The 16,306-nt window shown below is 37.0% G+C and overlaps 1 protein-coding gene across 2 annotated transcripts in view; it reads left to right on the top strand.

Moving 5' to 3' along the window:
- The window catches only part of ATAD2B (ATPase family, AAA domain containing 2B), a 59,565-nt gene that overhangs the window by 24,403 nt on the left and 18,856 nt on the right, over positions 1-16,306 (top strand). The window contains exons 16-23 of one of the 2 annotated variants that reach the window (XM_017745016.1): positions 1,025-1,157; positions 3,065-3,251; positions 3,873-4,058; positions 4,707-4,842; positions 5,158-5,339; positions 7,884-8,043; positions 11,188-11,310; positions 15,426-15,563. In XM_017745016.1, the coding sequence (XP_017600505.1) occupies positions 1,025-1,157; positions 3,065-3,251; positions 3,873-4,058; positions 4,707-4,842; positions 5,158-5,339; positions 7,884-8,043; positions 11,188-11,310; positions 15,426-15,563 (1,245 nt within the window). Of the gene's footprint in view, positions 1-1,024; positions 1,158-3,064; positions 3,252-3,872; positions 4,059-4,706; positions 4,843-5,157; positions 5,355-7,883; positions 8,044-11,187; positions 11,311-15,425; positions 15,564-16,306 lie in introns of both variants that reach the window. The other variant, XM_017745015.1, reaches the window with a different exon arrangement.

The following is a 16,306-nucleotide window of genomic DNA, read 5'->3' as shown; positions in this document are numbered from 1 at the left end:
AGGAATGCTGCCCATCCATTGCAGAACGTTTTCTTGCTCAGCAGAGCTGGCCTCTGCAGTGCTCCTGCTGTGCAGCTGAGTGGCTGTGACCATTTTCATCCCATCATTGCATGCTACCTTCCCTATGGGACTGAGAACGAGTGGCCTTGCATCGGGCAAAAGCAACTCAACTCCTTTCCAGGGGCAAATAAAGATCTTGCAGCAGTTCTTTTCCATTATTAAATCACACCAGGTAACTCTTAATCCCATTGCAGCTCTGGGAGCTAAATTAGCTGTACCTGATTTTCAACTGTTACCTGGTTGTTTTGTTTTAGTGCCATATTAGTATTTTTGCAGTTGTTAGTCTCTGCAGTGTGTCTTGTGAATATAATCAGTCTTTGAGATTTTTGCTTTTCAAGGTCTGTATAGAAAGTACTTCAGTTCATTGTGTTACTATATTAGCAAAGGAATTAAACTACGTAAAGGTATAGTATATGAATATGGAAGGCATTGAACTGATTTTGATAAAAAGTAATTTGATATTCTTCAGCAGATTATCAGAGGGTGGAAAACAATTCTTCATAAACACGTCTAGGTAGTCATGCTGAGAATAATTTTGGAAAAAGTGTACCTATGAGAATTTGGACACTTGGTACAAGTAAATAATTACAAAATTCTGTATAGTCTGAGGAATTACACATTTTATAGCTTCATCCTTGAAAAAACCTCTAGCTGTAAAATAAACCCAAAGGAAGTATTTCATAACAAGTTAAACTTTTTCATATTTGAGAAGTTGTTTAGCTTGATTGTTTAAAAAAATAAATTGTAATTATGATTAGACTTCTACAGCATTTAATTTGTTTTGGTTTTTGAAGTAATAAGTACTTATTATTCCTAAGGCTGATACTTAGACAGTTTTAACTAATTTCTTTTACATTTGAAGATTTATTATAATTGACACAAAGAAAATTGTAGTATCTTGTCTTGTTTGTTGTACATGTACTTAGAAGTGATAAAGTTCTAATTAATACATCTCTTGGAACAGATGTACCAAGTCTAATATTAGATGATAGTGAAGATGAGAATGCTTCATCAATTTTTGAGACGAGCTGTCACTCAGGATCACCAAAGAAACAGTCATCAGCTGCTATACATAAACCCTACCTTCATTTTACAATGTGAGTGTTTCTCTAAATGCGTATAATTAGATAGATAAAACCAGGAGACTCTTACATCAGGAGAGCTAAAAAAGTTGTTTGCTTTGGGGTGGCATTGGTGTTCTGTAATGAAACATGTAAGTGCACAGATAAGAGTTTTAGATGTGGGGGTGTTCTTGGGAAAGGCCACATCCTACACGCAGGAATCAGAAATGTTTTTCAATAGTAGGTTAGAAGTAAAGATAATAACTGCAATTCTTAATTTTAACAAACTACTTCAATTTGAAAGGTTAAGAACTGAGAAGAGATGTATGAGGGAAAATATTGGAGGGGTTGTGTGCTTTTTCTTCATCCAAAGTATGGTTGAGCTTTGGTGTATGCATCTGTTTTGGAAGCATTTTGTATAATGAATGCATTCAGCATTTTTACTGTGCTTTTTTCATTGTTTTTTGTGGAAAGTTTCAGGAAAATGGGAATTTAGAAAATATGTGTGAAATTTGGATGAGTGTATCTTGTATAAATTGGACTGGCTACAGTAATTAACAATAATGAACATTTCTTGGTTTCGTGTTAAGAATAGTTTTGGACTACTTTATGTGGTAGTTTCTGCAGGGAGTTTGCTGAATAAAGTAAATGAAGTTAGAAAAACTGTTCATTAGTGGCACTGTTTAGTAGAGCCATCTTGTGGAAAACTGTTAAAATTTTTGTGCTAAATAATAATGCCAGAACAGAATTTATGGATAGTTGAGCTTAAAAATAAGGATTAAAGTTCAAACAGTTGGAGGGACATAGTTAAATATTCTAATGCCAAATTTAAGCTTTTGTTGTGAGCTTGGGAAGGGGGAAGTCAAACCCAGAACAACAATATATATTTGTGTGGATGTGTGCCTAAATAAAAGAATCACAAGGCTGTGCTTATTTTTGCAAAGTATGTAAGCCTCCCCTAATCTATTTTCTGAGCATTTTTGATTGTTATCTGTGTGTGTAACCACCACCACTAGAACTGAAAGCCAAAGGTCAGCAGTGTTCATTCCTGTCCCAAAATATTTAACATGAAGTATTACCAGCAAGTCTTGTTCCACTCCCCAAGTTCACTGATGGGCCGATAGAAATGCCTTAATGAGAGAAAATGCAAATTAATTAAAAATTTTCTTGTTTAATAATCAGTTTTCTATAAATGGAAAGGACTTTTAATGGAAAAACTTAATGCTTTTTTCTTCTTGTCTCATTTGTCCATAAAATTGGGCAAAAACACCAAGAGAAAGGAACAAACACAAAATCCTTTGTATGTACTGCTTAGAGTTTCTTCTCAACAACAAAAAACCAAAAAATAAGTTTTCCTTCTGTTCAGAAGTCTACTGACTAGGAGTGTACAAATGCTAAAACAAAAATGTTAAAATACATGATACATAGTGATTTTATTCAACCCTACTTCAGGTCCTTTTTCTTAAATACGTAAACTATTGAAATGTTCATTGGTTCTTGAAAATCTTGGGCAGCACTTAAGGGATGAAAGGGTTGACCTGGGATTCCTGAGGCTACCGAGGAGATACTTCAGTAGTTAGGACTGACCTAGACATGATTCAATTTCTGTCTTTACTGGATGTCCAATAAATCTTATATGATCAAGGAATTAGTTTTAAATAAACTGGTTATAATGAAAATTGTCATGAATTTAGTATATATCATAGCTTCACACAGATGCATTTGAATTAAATGGTTGTGGAAACAAAGATAAGACAAATCTTGAGTTACTGGCACCTGAAGTAGTTTTGAGTGATAGTAGTGTTAGTTGATGTTTTCAGACTGTTGTAGGAAGCTATTACCCATTACTGAAAGTCTTATGGATTCTAAAATATCTCCTATATATCCATCCATTGATAGCATTGGTATGTTAATTGACTTTTGTAACTGTTGTTCTGTTGCAGGTCAGCTTATCACCAGCCAACCTCTTACAGACCAAGATTACTGCTCTCTGGGGAAAGAGGTTCGGGTCAGACTTCGCACCTTGCTCCAGCACTATTGCACACCCTGGAAAAATTCTCCGTACACAGGCTCGACCTGCCAGCTCTTTATTCAGTCAGTGCCAAAACGCCTGAAGAGTCATGTGCACAGGTGATATTTCAGATTCCCTTGTAATGAGTCAATTATGTAATTCTGGTTGCATCAATATAAAGGCAGCCAGATGGAATAATGTAACTTAAAGTCCAGGTTTTCATATGCTCCTTCTATTTTCCTGTTTAAAAGAAAAAGGTCTCTAGGGGGTGATGGAGATCTCTCTAGTAACTAGTGAATGTAATTACATTTTTAACCTGCCCCCTCGTCACATACCTAGTGCTGAGTAAATTTAATCTGGGTGTTCAGTGCTTGATGTTGTGTATGGATTGTTGTGTTGTGGTTCTAGATTCATTTGCTTAGTTTTAAATGTTTTACATTTCCAAATAGCTTGTGGTGAATATTGCATGAATTGCAAAACAGTTTTTAAAACTTAAGTATTTTTAAAACAAAGTCGTTGCTTTGTAGTCTCCCTGGCACATTGACATTAAATATTTGACTGCTGTAGCTGAGTCGCAAACACTTGTTTAGAAAGTCTTTAGATAATTCTATTCTGCTGGAACATTTGTCTATAAAATACCACAAAGATGAGTCATTTTCTAATGCACAAGAACTTTGTTACTCACAACTGATGGTAACAATTAGTTCCTTAGTTGAAATGTTACTGTTTCTTTTAATTAGATCTTTCGTGAAGCTCGAAGAACAGTACCAAGTATAGTTTACATGCCTCATATTGGTGATTGGTGGGAAGCTGTCAGTGAAACTGTGAGAGCTACTTTCCTAACTTTGCTGCAAGATATACCATCTTTCTCACCTATATTTCTACTGTCTACCTCTGAGTCCATGTTTAGTGATTTGCCTGAAGAGGTACGTTTATCATGAAAGGAGGAATTGTTAGGGAGTTCTGTGTTCTTCTGAATGTTTTAATCATGTAAAATCATTTTGTTTTGTAGTGGTTTTCTAACTTAATTTAAAATATGTCATACAGAAAATATGATAATAATTAAATGTTAGTAATTTTCCTTAATGTGGGATGTATGTCTGTATTACTGATTTTCATAAGCTCCATGCTACTCTTCTGGGAAGACAAAATTGTTCATTTTGTCAGTTGTTCTTTTTGACAAATGACTCCATTATAATTAAATGCAGATTTAGTCTAAAGGCCTGACCTTGAGCATTACATTTTCTGAGGCTCCAGATGGGGGAGGGTTCCTGGTTTTTCTCCTTAACATTTTCTGTGATTATTTTATTTTCTCCTCCTGCCCTTTTATTCTCCTTTTACTGCAGGAGTGGCCATTGTTAGGATCATGGGATACTACAAGTTTCATTATTTTAGAAAATTCAGTGAGAATTACAAGTATTTGTCTTCCCTTTGCTGTGAACACAGCTTTAGGTAGAGTTTACTGTCTCCTGTCATGTGGCTGATTTTGAAAAGTTTGTGACTAGTATTACAATATGGTCATTGTTCATGTCTTTTTCAGTGGGCTCAGTTTTCTTACGGCTTTTTTTTTTTAGGTGAAATGTATTTTCAGAATCCAGTATGAAGAGGTTTTTTATATTCAAAGACCAAGTGAAGAAGACAGATTGCGATTTTTCAAAGGCTTAATTCTTGATGAGGCAGCAATGCCCCCACCAAGAAGGAAACAGGCTGGTAAACTAAGTTACAGTAAAACCAATAATAATGTGATCCTATTGTTTTATTTTGTGTTCCTTTCCTTTTTAAAAAGGTGTGGATAGTTAACAGTTAGTGTAATTACCATGTGACAGCATTAATCAGTGCCCAGAATAAATTTCAGAGTTACAGTTAACAGTTGTGGAAGATGGAGAGTTGTGGGGTCAAGGATGCAGTGATAGTTAGATCTACAATGCATATTAAATACATATAATGAAATTGGGAGTGGCATAATCCCAAGAGCCACTGTGGTGTTAATGTTTCCATTGTCTGACTTCTTGTTTTTTTCCCTAGCTCTTCGTGCTCTGGAAGTTCTTCCTCTTGCACTGCCGTGTCCTGCCCGGGAGCTGTCGGAAGCAGAGAAGCAGCGGATGGAGGACCAGGAGGAGAACACCCTGCGGGAGCTGCGGTTGTTTCTCAGGGATGTCACCAAGAGGCTGGCCACAGACAAACGCTTTAACATCTTCAGCAAACCGGTGGATATTGAAGAGGTCTTGTTTCAGTAATGTGCAAACAATGAAGTTGAAAATATTAGAAAAAGAATGCAAAATAAAAAAAGGAAATGGCTGAGTTAATTAGAAAAATAGATGTTTTATTCATGATCCGTCCAATCTAAGATGCTGCTTTTTAGCTGATGATACAGTCATAGCCTCATTGTCTATGATGCAAGGATTTGGAGCATGTTCTATTACCAGTGGCCCCAGTGCATTCCTGTGCTTTTTATAACTGAAATGAGCATTTTAAAATGCCAACACTCCTGTTCCTGCCAGTGCTCCTGAAATACTTGAAACCATAAATAAAATTCTTTAATAAAAACTTTTACAGCATTGTAATCATAAACATGATAATACTGGGAAAGTGATCTGTGTTCTGTAATGCATTCAGCATTAATAGTACTGTTGCATAATTTCAGCAGCAATGCTTGTGGATGCCATTAATCACAGATGGTAGCACATTATAAGGCATTAACTGGTCGATTATGGACTGTACACGCCTAACTGATGAGACAGTTTGATCTGCAAATCTATTTTCAAGTGCTGCTGTATGAATAGGATTGTGTTTGGTCTGACTTTGAGATCAGATGCTGGCCCCCTGCAAGCATTGCACGCTTGCTACCTGCAAAAAAAGATCCCTACTTTTTTTCTGAAGAGAGAAGCAACTCTTTTGGAAGACATTAAAAGCTGAATATGGGACATCAGAAGTCCATCATTGTAAAAAGCAGATTTGGAGTGTAAATTCCTTGCAGGATGGAACAGGCAGAATGGAACAGGCGTCTTTTATGGGCTGATGCAGTCCTCTCTTGATTTGAGCTTTTCCATAGTGTTCCATAGCTGACTGTTTTTGAAAGCCTGGTGAGCTGTTTAATGTGGCAACCTACAGTGTGAGCATGGTCTGAGCAGTAACTTGGTTTGATTTTTCCTGTGAAACTGTTTGGGAGGTCCATTATTGTAGGAAACTCTTCATACTTGTAGTAAAGGTAGTTCCTTTCTGTCAAGACTGTGGTCTAAACTTACATGAATAAGGGCACATAGAGAAGGAATAAGTCCATGTTTTGTAGATGGAGAGAATAGAAATGTGAATTTGTTATTTGAAGACTTGCCAGAATGCTGCTGATATATCACAGCACCAGAAGTCAAATGTAATCCTTTTTGTCCCACCTGCTGCATTCAGCACAGGACTAGCCTTTCCTTTTCTACCGCAGCTTGTCTGCTTGACTTCCTTAGAAAATGTGTTAGGTTTGTTCCACTCCTACTTGCATTGCAGAGAATGCTGCTGTGTGATAAGTCAAGGATTTTCCTGACTAAATCAGCAGCAATATTTACAGCTTCCAGTGAGGATTTTCTGATGCTGTGCTAACAAGAAAAGGAAGCCTGTGCCTTGGCTTTCCAGTCCCTGAACCAGATATCGTCATGTTTCTGTAAAGGGAGACCAAAAGAGAATTTTTGCCATTTTAATTTGTCAAAATAAATTTCAGTATCTGTATTTAAGGAGTTAAGTGACACATTGCTGTCCACTGAAATAATGCATTAATATTAGTTTATGTTGTAATATCTGTCTGCAGCCACTATATTAAAAAAAAAAAATTTACAGAACCATTATGGTTTGATCTGAATATGTATTTAACTCTTAAGTGCTTTGGCAGTGACCATCATATGGGTGATTTTAAAAAGAAAAAAATGCAGTACTGTTTTAGAGGCTGCCAGTGTTTTTAATTAATTCTAATCTAAATCATACTGAAACATTCAAATATATATATATTTTTCCCCTTGAAGTAAATAAGAAATTCATAAATTTTTTGGGTGAACTTTGTAACAGCAGCTGTGCTGATGCATTTGACTATTAAGGCTGAAACCCTTATGGTATCATTAATTCTGTTAAACACTTTTTAGTGTGCCCTGGTGGTTGCTGAATCTCCAGTTACGATCTAAGCTCATAGTAAACTCTGACACAAGGCTTTTTCTTTGGATTGTCCTTCTGTACAGCCAATCTAACATCTGCAATCAATAAAACCTGACTTTCCTTTGTTTAACAAGTGATTGAAGAAACTATTTTATAGAAGGTATTTAAAAGCTGATAATTTGGCTGTTTAGTCTAATGAGAACCTTACCTACAAAGTGAACAAAATAGAGCTTCCCTAATTTTTCCTAGGGCTTCAAGTTAGTCTGATGGGTTTTGCTTTTTTAGTACATGACAGTCTTATAGCATCATAAAAATCTATAACTAAATCAGTCTAAAATGAAAAATACATTTACATTAAAGTGTATTCCCTCAAAAATACTATTTAATTAATTTTGAAAGATAAATTGGTGAGCTCCTGAAGGAAAGCAGCTTTGGAAATGCCATGTTCTTAGCCTGATAAAACTTTCATTTTTAGCATAAATTTGCTTAGAAATCAAAATGTTTAGTTAATGTCTTAGAGTTAAGCATGTGGAATGAATCCAAGTATAAAGATGTGATTGTCATTGTTCAATAAGAATGCATATGGTCCTGTGTCATTTCTGTGTGCTGTTTGTTTATAGGTTTCAGATTACCTTGAGGTTATCAAAGAGCCAATGGACCTGTCAACAGTAATAACCAAAATTGATAAACACAACTACTTAACAGCCAAGGATTTTCTAACAGACATTGACCTGATCTGCAGCAATGCATTGGAGTACAATCCAGACAAAGATCCTGGAGGTAAGAATCTACTTCTTTTGGCCTACCTAGACCTGAAAGCCTGGTATTTAATCCTGTATTTTGTTGCTATTCTGGCATTTAGATAAGCTGCATGGTTTGTGATAATTAGGATAAGCAAGTCCTAAGGGGTCTGTGCTTTTAGTATTCTAAGGCATGTAGTGCACCTGGGGGACATTAGAAGAGCAGGAAAACTACAGCATTCAGAGCTGTTCTCTAATAAATTATGTTTTGTAGTTCCCTTTCAAATTTGATAGCTCCTTTTTCATATATGGACTCTGTATATGCAACAAAACCCCACTGTAATTTGGAGAGCTCTGTAGAGAATCCTCACACAATCTGGCAGTGGCCTGCTGTATTTCCATGTTAGCTTAGAACATGAAATTCGTACACAGAAATTAAAATCTATGTATTTGGGGATAGAAATAAAACAGGATAAATCACCAGGCAAGGAAGTCAGTTGCAGCTGATTAGGAGACATTAGACAGTATTGTCTTGACAAAATGTGATGGGATGCTTTCAATTAAAAAGGAATTTGTAGACTGAAATGCATGTAAAACCTGTTCACACTCCAAACTAAGGAAAGAACATCATTGTGTGCTCTTTGCTAGGGCTGTCTTACAGTGCACATTGCCAAAAGAAAGCCTTTCAGCCAGCAGCTTCAACAGTCATCAACAAAACATCAACACAAAGCACCCTTTTAATGTAGGGTTCTATTTAATATATGTGATATTTGGACATCAGGGTCGATCTACACATGTAGTCCAATGTGTTAAAAAGTTCCTCATGAAATCTTATGAAATTGCTTTACCAGGTTAAAGCCTGATTTTTCTGTATTTTTCTTCTCAAAATTTTTGATTTTCTGAGGCATTTTGCCAGTGTCTCATGTGTGGCCTAGATACAGTATAGTCTGGTCAGACTTGTTTCACGTTGCCTTTTGAACCCAGTTCATATTCGTAGAAGATAATTTTTTCAGTTTATGATGCATTATTTTCTTTCAACTAAAAAAAAGTCCATTTATTTTGTGTTCCTGATAACACGCTTTCGAGGACTTCTAATGGGCAATTGGTATGAACCAATTAAAGCCTTTGGTGGGCACTTGGCATTCTGACTGTATCTGAAGAGCACCTGTTTTAGGGATATTTTGATTTTCCTTGCTGTCAGAACTGAGCTGGGAGAAATTGATCTGGCTCTTCCTAGGTTCAGTTTTGGATAGGAGGTGATGAAAAATTGTTCTGTCCTCTGCTATTAACAACAGAGCATGTATTGCTCTTCTGGCATGTGGGATTTCTTGGGCTGTTGTGTGAACACACCTGAAACAGCACATTATGGCTGTTCGGAGGAAGCATTCCATGCATTCAGATCTATTCATTTAATGAATATTAACCTATAATGTACACATTCTTTAAAGCTGGGCATATATGCTTGCTTCTGCTTCATGCTTGAATTTGCAGAAGACTCATACTGTACCTGCTTCTGTCCTGTTGTTAAGCTGGAAGAGCAGTGGGAGGACCAGACTAACTGATTTTATCTGCAGTCTGGATGTCAAAAACTGGTTGCTTTGGGCTTTTTTTCCTGGTACTTTGCTATAAAATTTCAGACAGGTTCTGTAGTAATACATGTTGGGGTTTTCTCCCTCCATTGTTTGACTGGGAAATGTTCTTGAAGGCATGGAAACATAACCACTGTATGTTGGACATGAGTGTTTGCCTCTTTGAAGCACTGCTTGGGGGGAAAGCCTTGCCCATCATAGGATTAGAGGAAAGTGGTGGTTTAGTCAAACACCCTGATTTGATTCCTTTTTTTTCCTCTCCCCTCCCCTCCCTTCCTTCTTTGCAAGGCCTTCTTAAACATTATTATCTCTCCAGAACTTTGAAGCTTAATATCTCAAAATTATGTCTGGAATGAATGCAGGGTGGTTTTTTGGTGATCATAAACCATAATGCTTCACAAATACGTGGGCAAAACCTTCCAACTTCCAGTATATTTAGTGGGCAGTAGTTTTCCCCAGAAAACATTGGGCTCTTTTGAGGTGGACACTGGATAGTCTTTCACTCAGCAGTTTTTCCAGCTGTAAAGTTTGCTGTTTCTAGAATTACAAATATTGCAAAATAAATATTTAGTGATATTCTTAATTGTTGTAAAGATTATTAAAACATTAAGTCTGCCAGTTGTAGAATATGTTTTAGACATGAATGTTGATGGCAACTGTTGAAGTACCTGCAACAGCTGGAAAAAGTAATTCAGTATGGATGGATTGACAAATGAAATATGTTTGTACTGAAGTTAAACAATGAGTGTTGTAGGTTTCATTGAAAAGCTACATTCTAGATGTCAATTTTCTCCACATATGGGCTTAGTTATTAAGTTATGATTACTTTTCAAATTTCAACAGTGGAATAATTTGTTTTGTGTGTTTCAAAGGTAGGGGAACTGGTCTGTTTTTTCCTGAGTTGCATTTAGGCTTCCAGCATGGGCAATTTAGGCCTGAAAATGTAGCACACTTGAGGCTTGTTTCTTGCCAGTTTTTTTTTAATGGATTAAAATGAGAAACAGCTACTCAGTGTAAGGAATAAAAGAATGTGTTTTAGCACGGTTTTGATCAGTTGTTAAATAATAATTAAGCAATAATTTTGGGTTAAAGAAAAAAACAACAGGGAAAGAACATAAGTGAGACAGATCTACCTTACAGATGTAGATGATGTCCAGTGTGATTTTGCAGTCAGTATAACTGTGAATATTCCTAGACCCCAGTGGGTAAATTAATTCCTGGACAAGTCTGTTGTTACTTTGGGACTCTTTGCACTCCACTCGATTATGCTGTGTAGATCTGCCTGTGGAAACTGGCTACACCTGATAGCAAGTTGATTTAGGTGTGTTCATAATTCACTATTTGCATTTGTTTATAGATGCCAGCATGGATTAAAGTAGCAATTTATACTTTTGAAAACTCCTATATCTCTTCAACAGCTGGGTTGTGATTTTTGAGTGTACTGTGGTTTTGATTGATCTGCATTTTCATACATCTGTAATTTTTCCCAATTACTTCTGTTTCTATCAGTGTTGTAATATACAATACAAACCAACATAGAAATGCTAAGGAATTTTTGTAATTGTGGTAAAAAAGTGTGCTGTCCTGTTTTCTAGATAAAATAATTAGACATAGAGCGTGTACTTTGAAGGACACTGCTCATGCCATCATTGCTGCTGAACTGGATCCAGAATTTAATAAGATGTGTGAAGAAATCAAGGAAGCAAGAAGAAAAAGAGGTATGTTTAACTTCAGTTATCGTAACACAACATACATAGAGGTCCTCTATGGACAGATAGGAATGGCCTCATATTCACAAGCCCTGGATCTTGTGGACCCAGTATTTATTGAAGGGACAACACAGCAGGGCAGAAGCAATTCAGGAGGTTTCTAGAATGAGTAGAGGACAACTTCCTTCTCCAAGTTACAGAGGAGGCACCAAGAAGAGGTGCTGTGCTGGACCTTGTTCCCACCAACAAGGAGGGGCTGGGGAATGTAAAGCTCAAGAGCAGCTGGGCTGCAGTGACCATGAAGTGGTGAGATTTGAGATCCTTAGGGTTGCAAGGGGGTTGCACAGCAAAGCTCAGTACCTTGGACTTCAGGAGAGCTGGCTTGGTAGAGTCCCATGGGATATAGCCCTGGAGGGAAGAGGGGCCCAGGAAAGCTGGTTAATACTCAAGGATTGCCTCCTCCAAACTCAGGAGTGATGTTTCCCAACAAAGAGGAAGTTAGGCAAACACATCAGGAGGCCTGTGTGGATGAGTAAGTTGATTCTGGACAAACTTAAACACAAAAGGGAGGCCTGCAGAGAGTGGAAACAGAGAAATACAGAGGGAGGAATACAGAGAAACTGAGCAGCCAGGGATCAGGTTAGGATCTCAGCTCTGAGAGAATTCAGCCTGGCAAGGGACAAGGAGAACAAGAAAAGCTTCTGTAGATATGTGGGATAGAATTTACAGATCTCAATATAAACATTTAAATTTAAGATGAAGTACAGAATGCATCTTAGATTCAGATAGTGCAGGTTAAAGGGTGACTGACCTTGAAACTCTTCTACTTTTTTCTATTGTGTGAGCTGGTCTGATAAAACACCATCATTCTTCTCAGAAGAGGGATACATTGCCTGCTATTACAGACAGTATTATAGAACCTGGTGAACAGGTAAATGTTGGGTTCTTACATGGATGTGGTGGAACCAGAGCTGTGTTCTGAAAGTGTGTGTAATACAGTATGATAAGAATTATGATAAGGGAGAACAGCATTTAAACCACTGGATTTTCGGTTTACCCTGGCATGTGTACAAGTGTAGTTTTGGAGATAATATATTGATTGTTTTTTAATAAGAAACAACCCATACATCCACATTAAAGGGAGCATGATGTTGACAATCCAACAGCCCAGAACTGGGAGATACAGCCACCTACTGAGTTAATGGAGTTGGTTTCAACTTGTAGTCCAAAGATGTCCAAGTCTGTGTACAGCTTCTAAAGTGACCAGGGAAAGTTATCAAAAGTCCAAACATATTCCTGGTGTGGAAACAGTGTTCTGTTTACATGAAAAGAGTCTACCTCCATGGAAAAGTTTTAAAGTTTTGAAAGTTGAAAAAGGTTGAAAATCACTGAACTATAACATTAGAACAAAATTTCATGCTGATTTAGGGATTACTGATTTCAATAATTCCAGCTTTACCTTGGCAAGTTGTTTCCTGCTTTGGTATAAAGCTCCATTATTTGATTTCTAGGCTGAATTGGCTGGTCTTAACTTTCAGCTCCTGGTTCTTGAAATACTTCTGTTGGTAGACTGAGGACCCTTTATTAATAAATTTCTTTGAACTATGCAAGTGTCTATAGGCTTTCTCCAGGTTAAAATGGATACAGTTCTTTTTATTTTCCTATTCAGTCATGCATGTTTTTGTCTAATTTTGTGCAAGCTTGCAATGTGTGTCTTGAATTGTGGATAAATGCACCAATTGTAATCCGCTGTGGTTGTAAAACAGAGCTAATATAATGCCTTCATTTCTTCTCTGTACTTTTCTATTAGAGCTATAAGAATATTCACAATTCTGGCTGCAGTGTCATGCTGTGAGCTGTGCTTGGTTAATTATCCAAGACCCCATGACTGTTAAAGGTTATTGCTTCCGAGGTTAAAGTAAATGTTTTTAAGAGCTCTTTGTTACAGAGAATGACTCTATGGCTTGTAGCCGTTTCTTGCAAGTTTGCAAGAACTGGAATGCTGCCCTCCTTTTTGTGACAGTGGCCCAGTAATAGATATTTCTGGGGACAAAGCCTGCAGATTCTGTCGAAAGAAGGGCAGTGTCTTAAGTCATAATTAAGGCTGATGGTATCATGCAATGAACTTGTTAAATCAGAAAAAGCAGGTACCATTGGTGTGAGATGCTGGTAAGTTGGCCTTCAGGTAACAAGTGCGTGATGAGCAGCACCAGTTTGTGGGAGAAGACAACTCAGAGACAGGAATGGGCAGGATTCAAAGTGGATTCAGTACACTGGCATGGAAAATGTTACAGTGTCACAGGTACTTGCAGGTGACACTTGAAGATGCTTGTGCTTCTGGACAACACTTGTTGGTTTTAGTGACAACTGAGCTCTGCAGTTGGTCCAGCTGTAGAATGTGCAAGGCTAAGATCACTGATGGGATTAGCAAGGAATGCTATCCAAACCAAGTCCAAAAGACTTGGAATGCGTGGAAGAAGCTGTGTTAGATTAACTGTTTATGAACAGAGGAAAATATATCAAGCTCTTGAGGTGTGAGGAAGCCTCATGCTGTAAGGCAAACACAAGGGATCAGGAGTTGTGTCAAAGATTGTGGTGGTGCAGAACACCTGGATGGTAACACTTCAGGAATGTAGTCTTGGCACTGGTCATTGTAATGGATGGAAGGGATGTGAATGCTCTGCCGTTATTCTCATTTTGCTCTGAAGAACATCCTCAGCAAGACAGCAGATCAGGACAATCACAGTGCATCTGCTCATCTAGAGTTCGACATGTGCCTCTTTCAGGGCAGTTTAAGCAAGGGATGAAAAAGGCTAAAAAGCTCCATATCCATTTTCTTCACAATTTTATTAGCAAGTTATTTAGCAATCTTACATAGTTGTGAAATGGAAGGTATTTTCTACATTGCTTTTTTTGCCCCAACTTTTCTGGTGGTTTTGTGGGGTGGTATACTTTTTTTCATTTGTTTGTTTTTTTAACACATCTGCCGTTTTTACTTAGTACTGTGACTGGTGAGTGATCTCAAAAGTACTGCAGTGTAACAGGAAGATAAACTGTACAATAAAATCAGTATATAGAAGTCAAACTAGAATTTCTTGTTCCTCTATTACTGAAATGAGGTGCTGTTGTTGAAAGATGTTAAACCTAAGGACAGCAAGTTTTAAGTTGGTAAATTAAGAACTGTAAATAGATTATTGAAACCTGCAACTTCTTGTGGAGACCAGCAAATGAAAAGGTAGAAGTGATAGTTGTTTTGAGTAATGAAATGTGTTTGATACACAGTTTAAAATTTTTAGAATAGTACCTAGAAACCTATGCTGTAATTATTAATTGTGAGATGAAGGTTTCTGTGTGAATCTTTTAATTTCTGCATCCATCAGTTTTAGAGCTTCTTGATCACTTGGTTTCAGTTTCTGCTGGAGACATAGTATGACATTTTGAAGACCATTTTAGTGAATGGATAGGAAATTCTAGTTCACAAATACAAAACTTCAGATATGCGTTTATATCTTTAAAATGTGCTTAACCAGTATGAAAGTTTGCCTTTTTAGAATTTAATTAAAAAGCCTATGAAGCAGTAGAAGCAATGAGATTAAGTTATATTACAGGAAGCAAACCATACTTTTTGTTAAAAGCAGAATTGCATTTTCTTAATTTAAGAGCTCATATTGACTCTGAAATGGACCCATTTTACATAACATAGATCACAGTGGCAATACAAGGTTCTTACTCAGGTACTCTTTTTGATACAGCATACAATGCCATTATGAACTGCCACTTATTTTTGAATTATCTGTTAAAAATAAGGAAAAAATTGAAATGGTCTGTAAGAATTTACTTGTAGAGGAAATATGGATAGAAGAGTCAATCTTTGGGGACCCAAGTGTGAGAGACAGTCACATTTTTCTAGTCCATCAGAGCTGACAGTTCAAGACCATACAACCAGTAAGTTGTTTTGTCAGTAGAAACCAAATATTCTTGATTCAAATCTTTATTTTGAATGTCCAGCTAAATATTAATGGATGTATTCGTATTGCAGTATGGTGTTCCAAGTTTCTTCTTTGCTTCAGTTGTTTCCTGCAGCTTGGTTTATTTAAATAGGTATGGTTGTCTTTTGCATGCAGGCTTATCAGTGCCAGCAGAACAGGTAAATCCTCATGGTTCCACTGTACGGAAAACAGAAGCCAGAGTTGAAGAGGCATTTCGGAACAAACAAAAACCCACCATGGCTGTGTGGCCCAACTCTGCAAATAAATGTGCTTGTAAGTACCTCGGGTGACAATTGTGCAAAATTAGAGGTCCTTTCAATGGCAGACATTTGAAATGTGTCTCTGCTGCTGCTTACTGATTATCTCCAGAAGTAATTGTAGGCACGAAACACATGGAACTTTAAGAAATATTCCTTTTATGAGTACATAAAATCTCTGCCCAACATGTAAAGAAGCAGGATTTCTAATTTTGTGGTAAAGCATAACTATTTTTCTAATGCAGTATGAGTATTTTGCATTCTTCATTGTAAAAGACTGTTTTCAGTATGACAGCTCAGATCCAGTAAGAACACCTTTCAGTGGTTTGATGAGTTTTCAGGTTTGTTTACTCTCTGTGTATTAGCAGGTAAATACCTCTACACTGCTTAATACACTCTCACATGTGCTACATTCAGTTCCTGCCTTTAATACATTCAGTGTCATGCTGAAAGCTAGGGAAGAGATTGCAAATTTAACTGTATTTTCCTTCATGGCAATGGTTTTCAATAGTCAGTAACCATTACTGGAGGATGTTAAGATACACTTCCTGGAGCCTACTGAATTAATCCAGTTAAGTGATCAAGATCTCTAGGGTTGTGAGGTGTGATTGGGTAATCAGAGGCACTGCTAATTATTTTCAAGAGGTAAGTTGATTAGAGCTGGTAAATACACAGCAGATACTTTCATTATAAAGAATAAGACTATGAGAGAAAGTGAGTATGAGGGACATACTGATAGTTGTTCTTGGCTTTCCTGCT

This window comes from Corvus brachyrhynchos, unplaced genomic scaffold (genome assembly GCF_000691975.1).
Source record: "Corvus brachyrhynchos isolate BGI_N302 unplaced genomic scaffold, ASM69197v1 scaffold116, whole genome shotgun sequence".
In the NCBI taxonomy this organism is placed as follows: domain Eukaryota; kingdom Metazoa; phylum Chordata; class Aves; order Passeriformes; family Corvidae; genus Corvus; species Corvus brachyrhynchos.
This window is presented reverse-complemented; position numbering and strand designations above follow the sequence as displayed.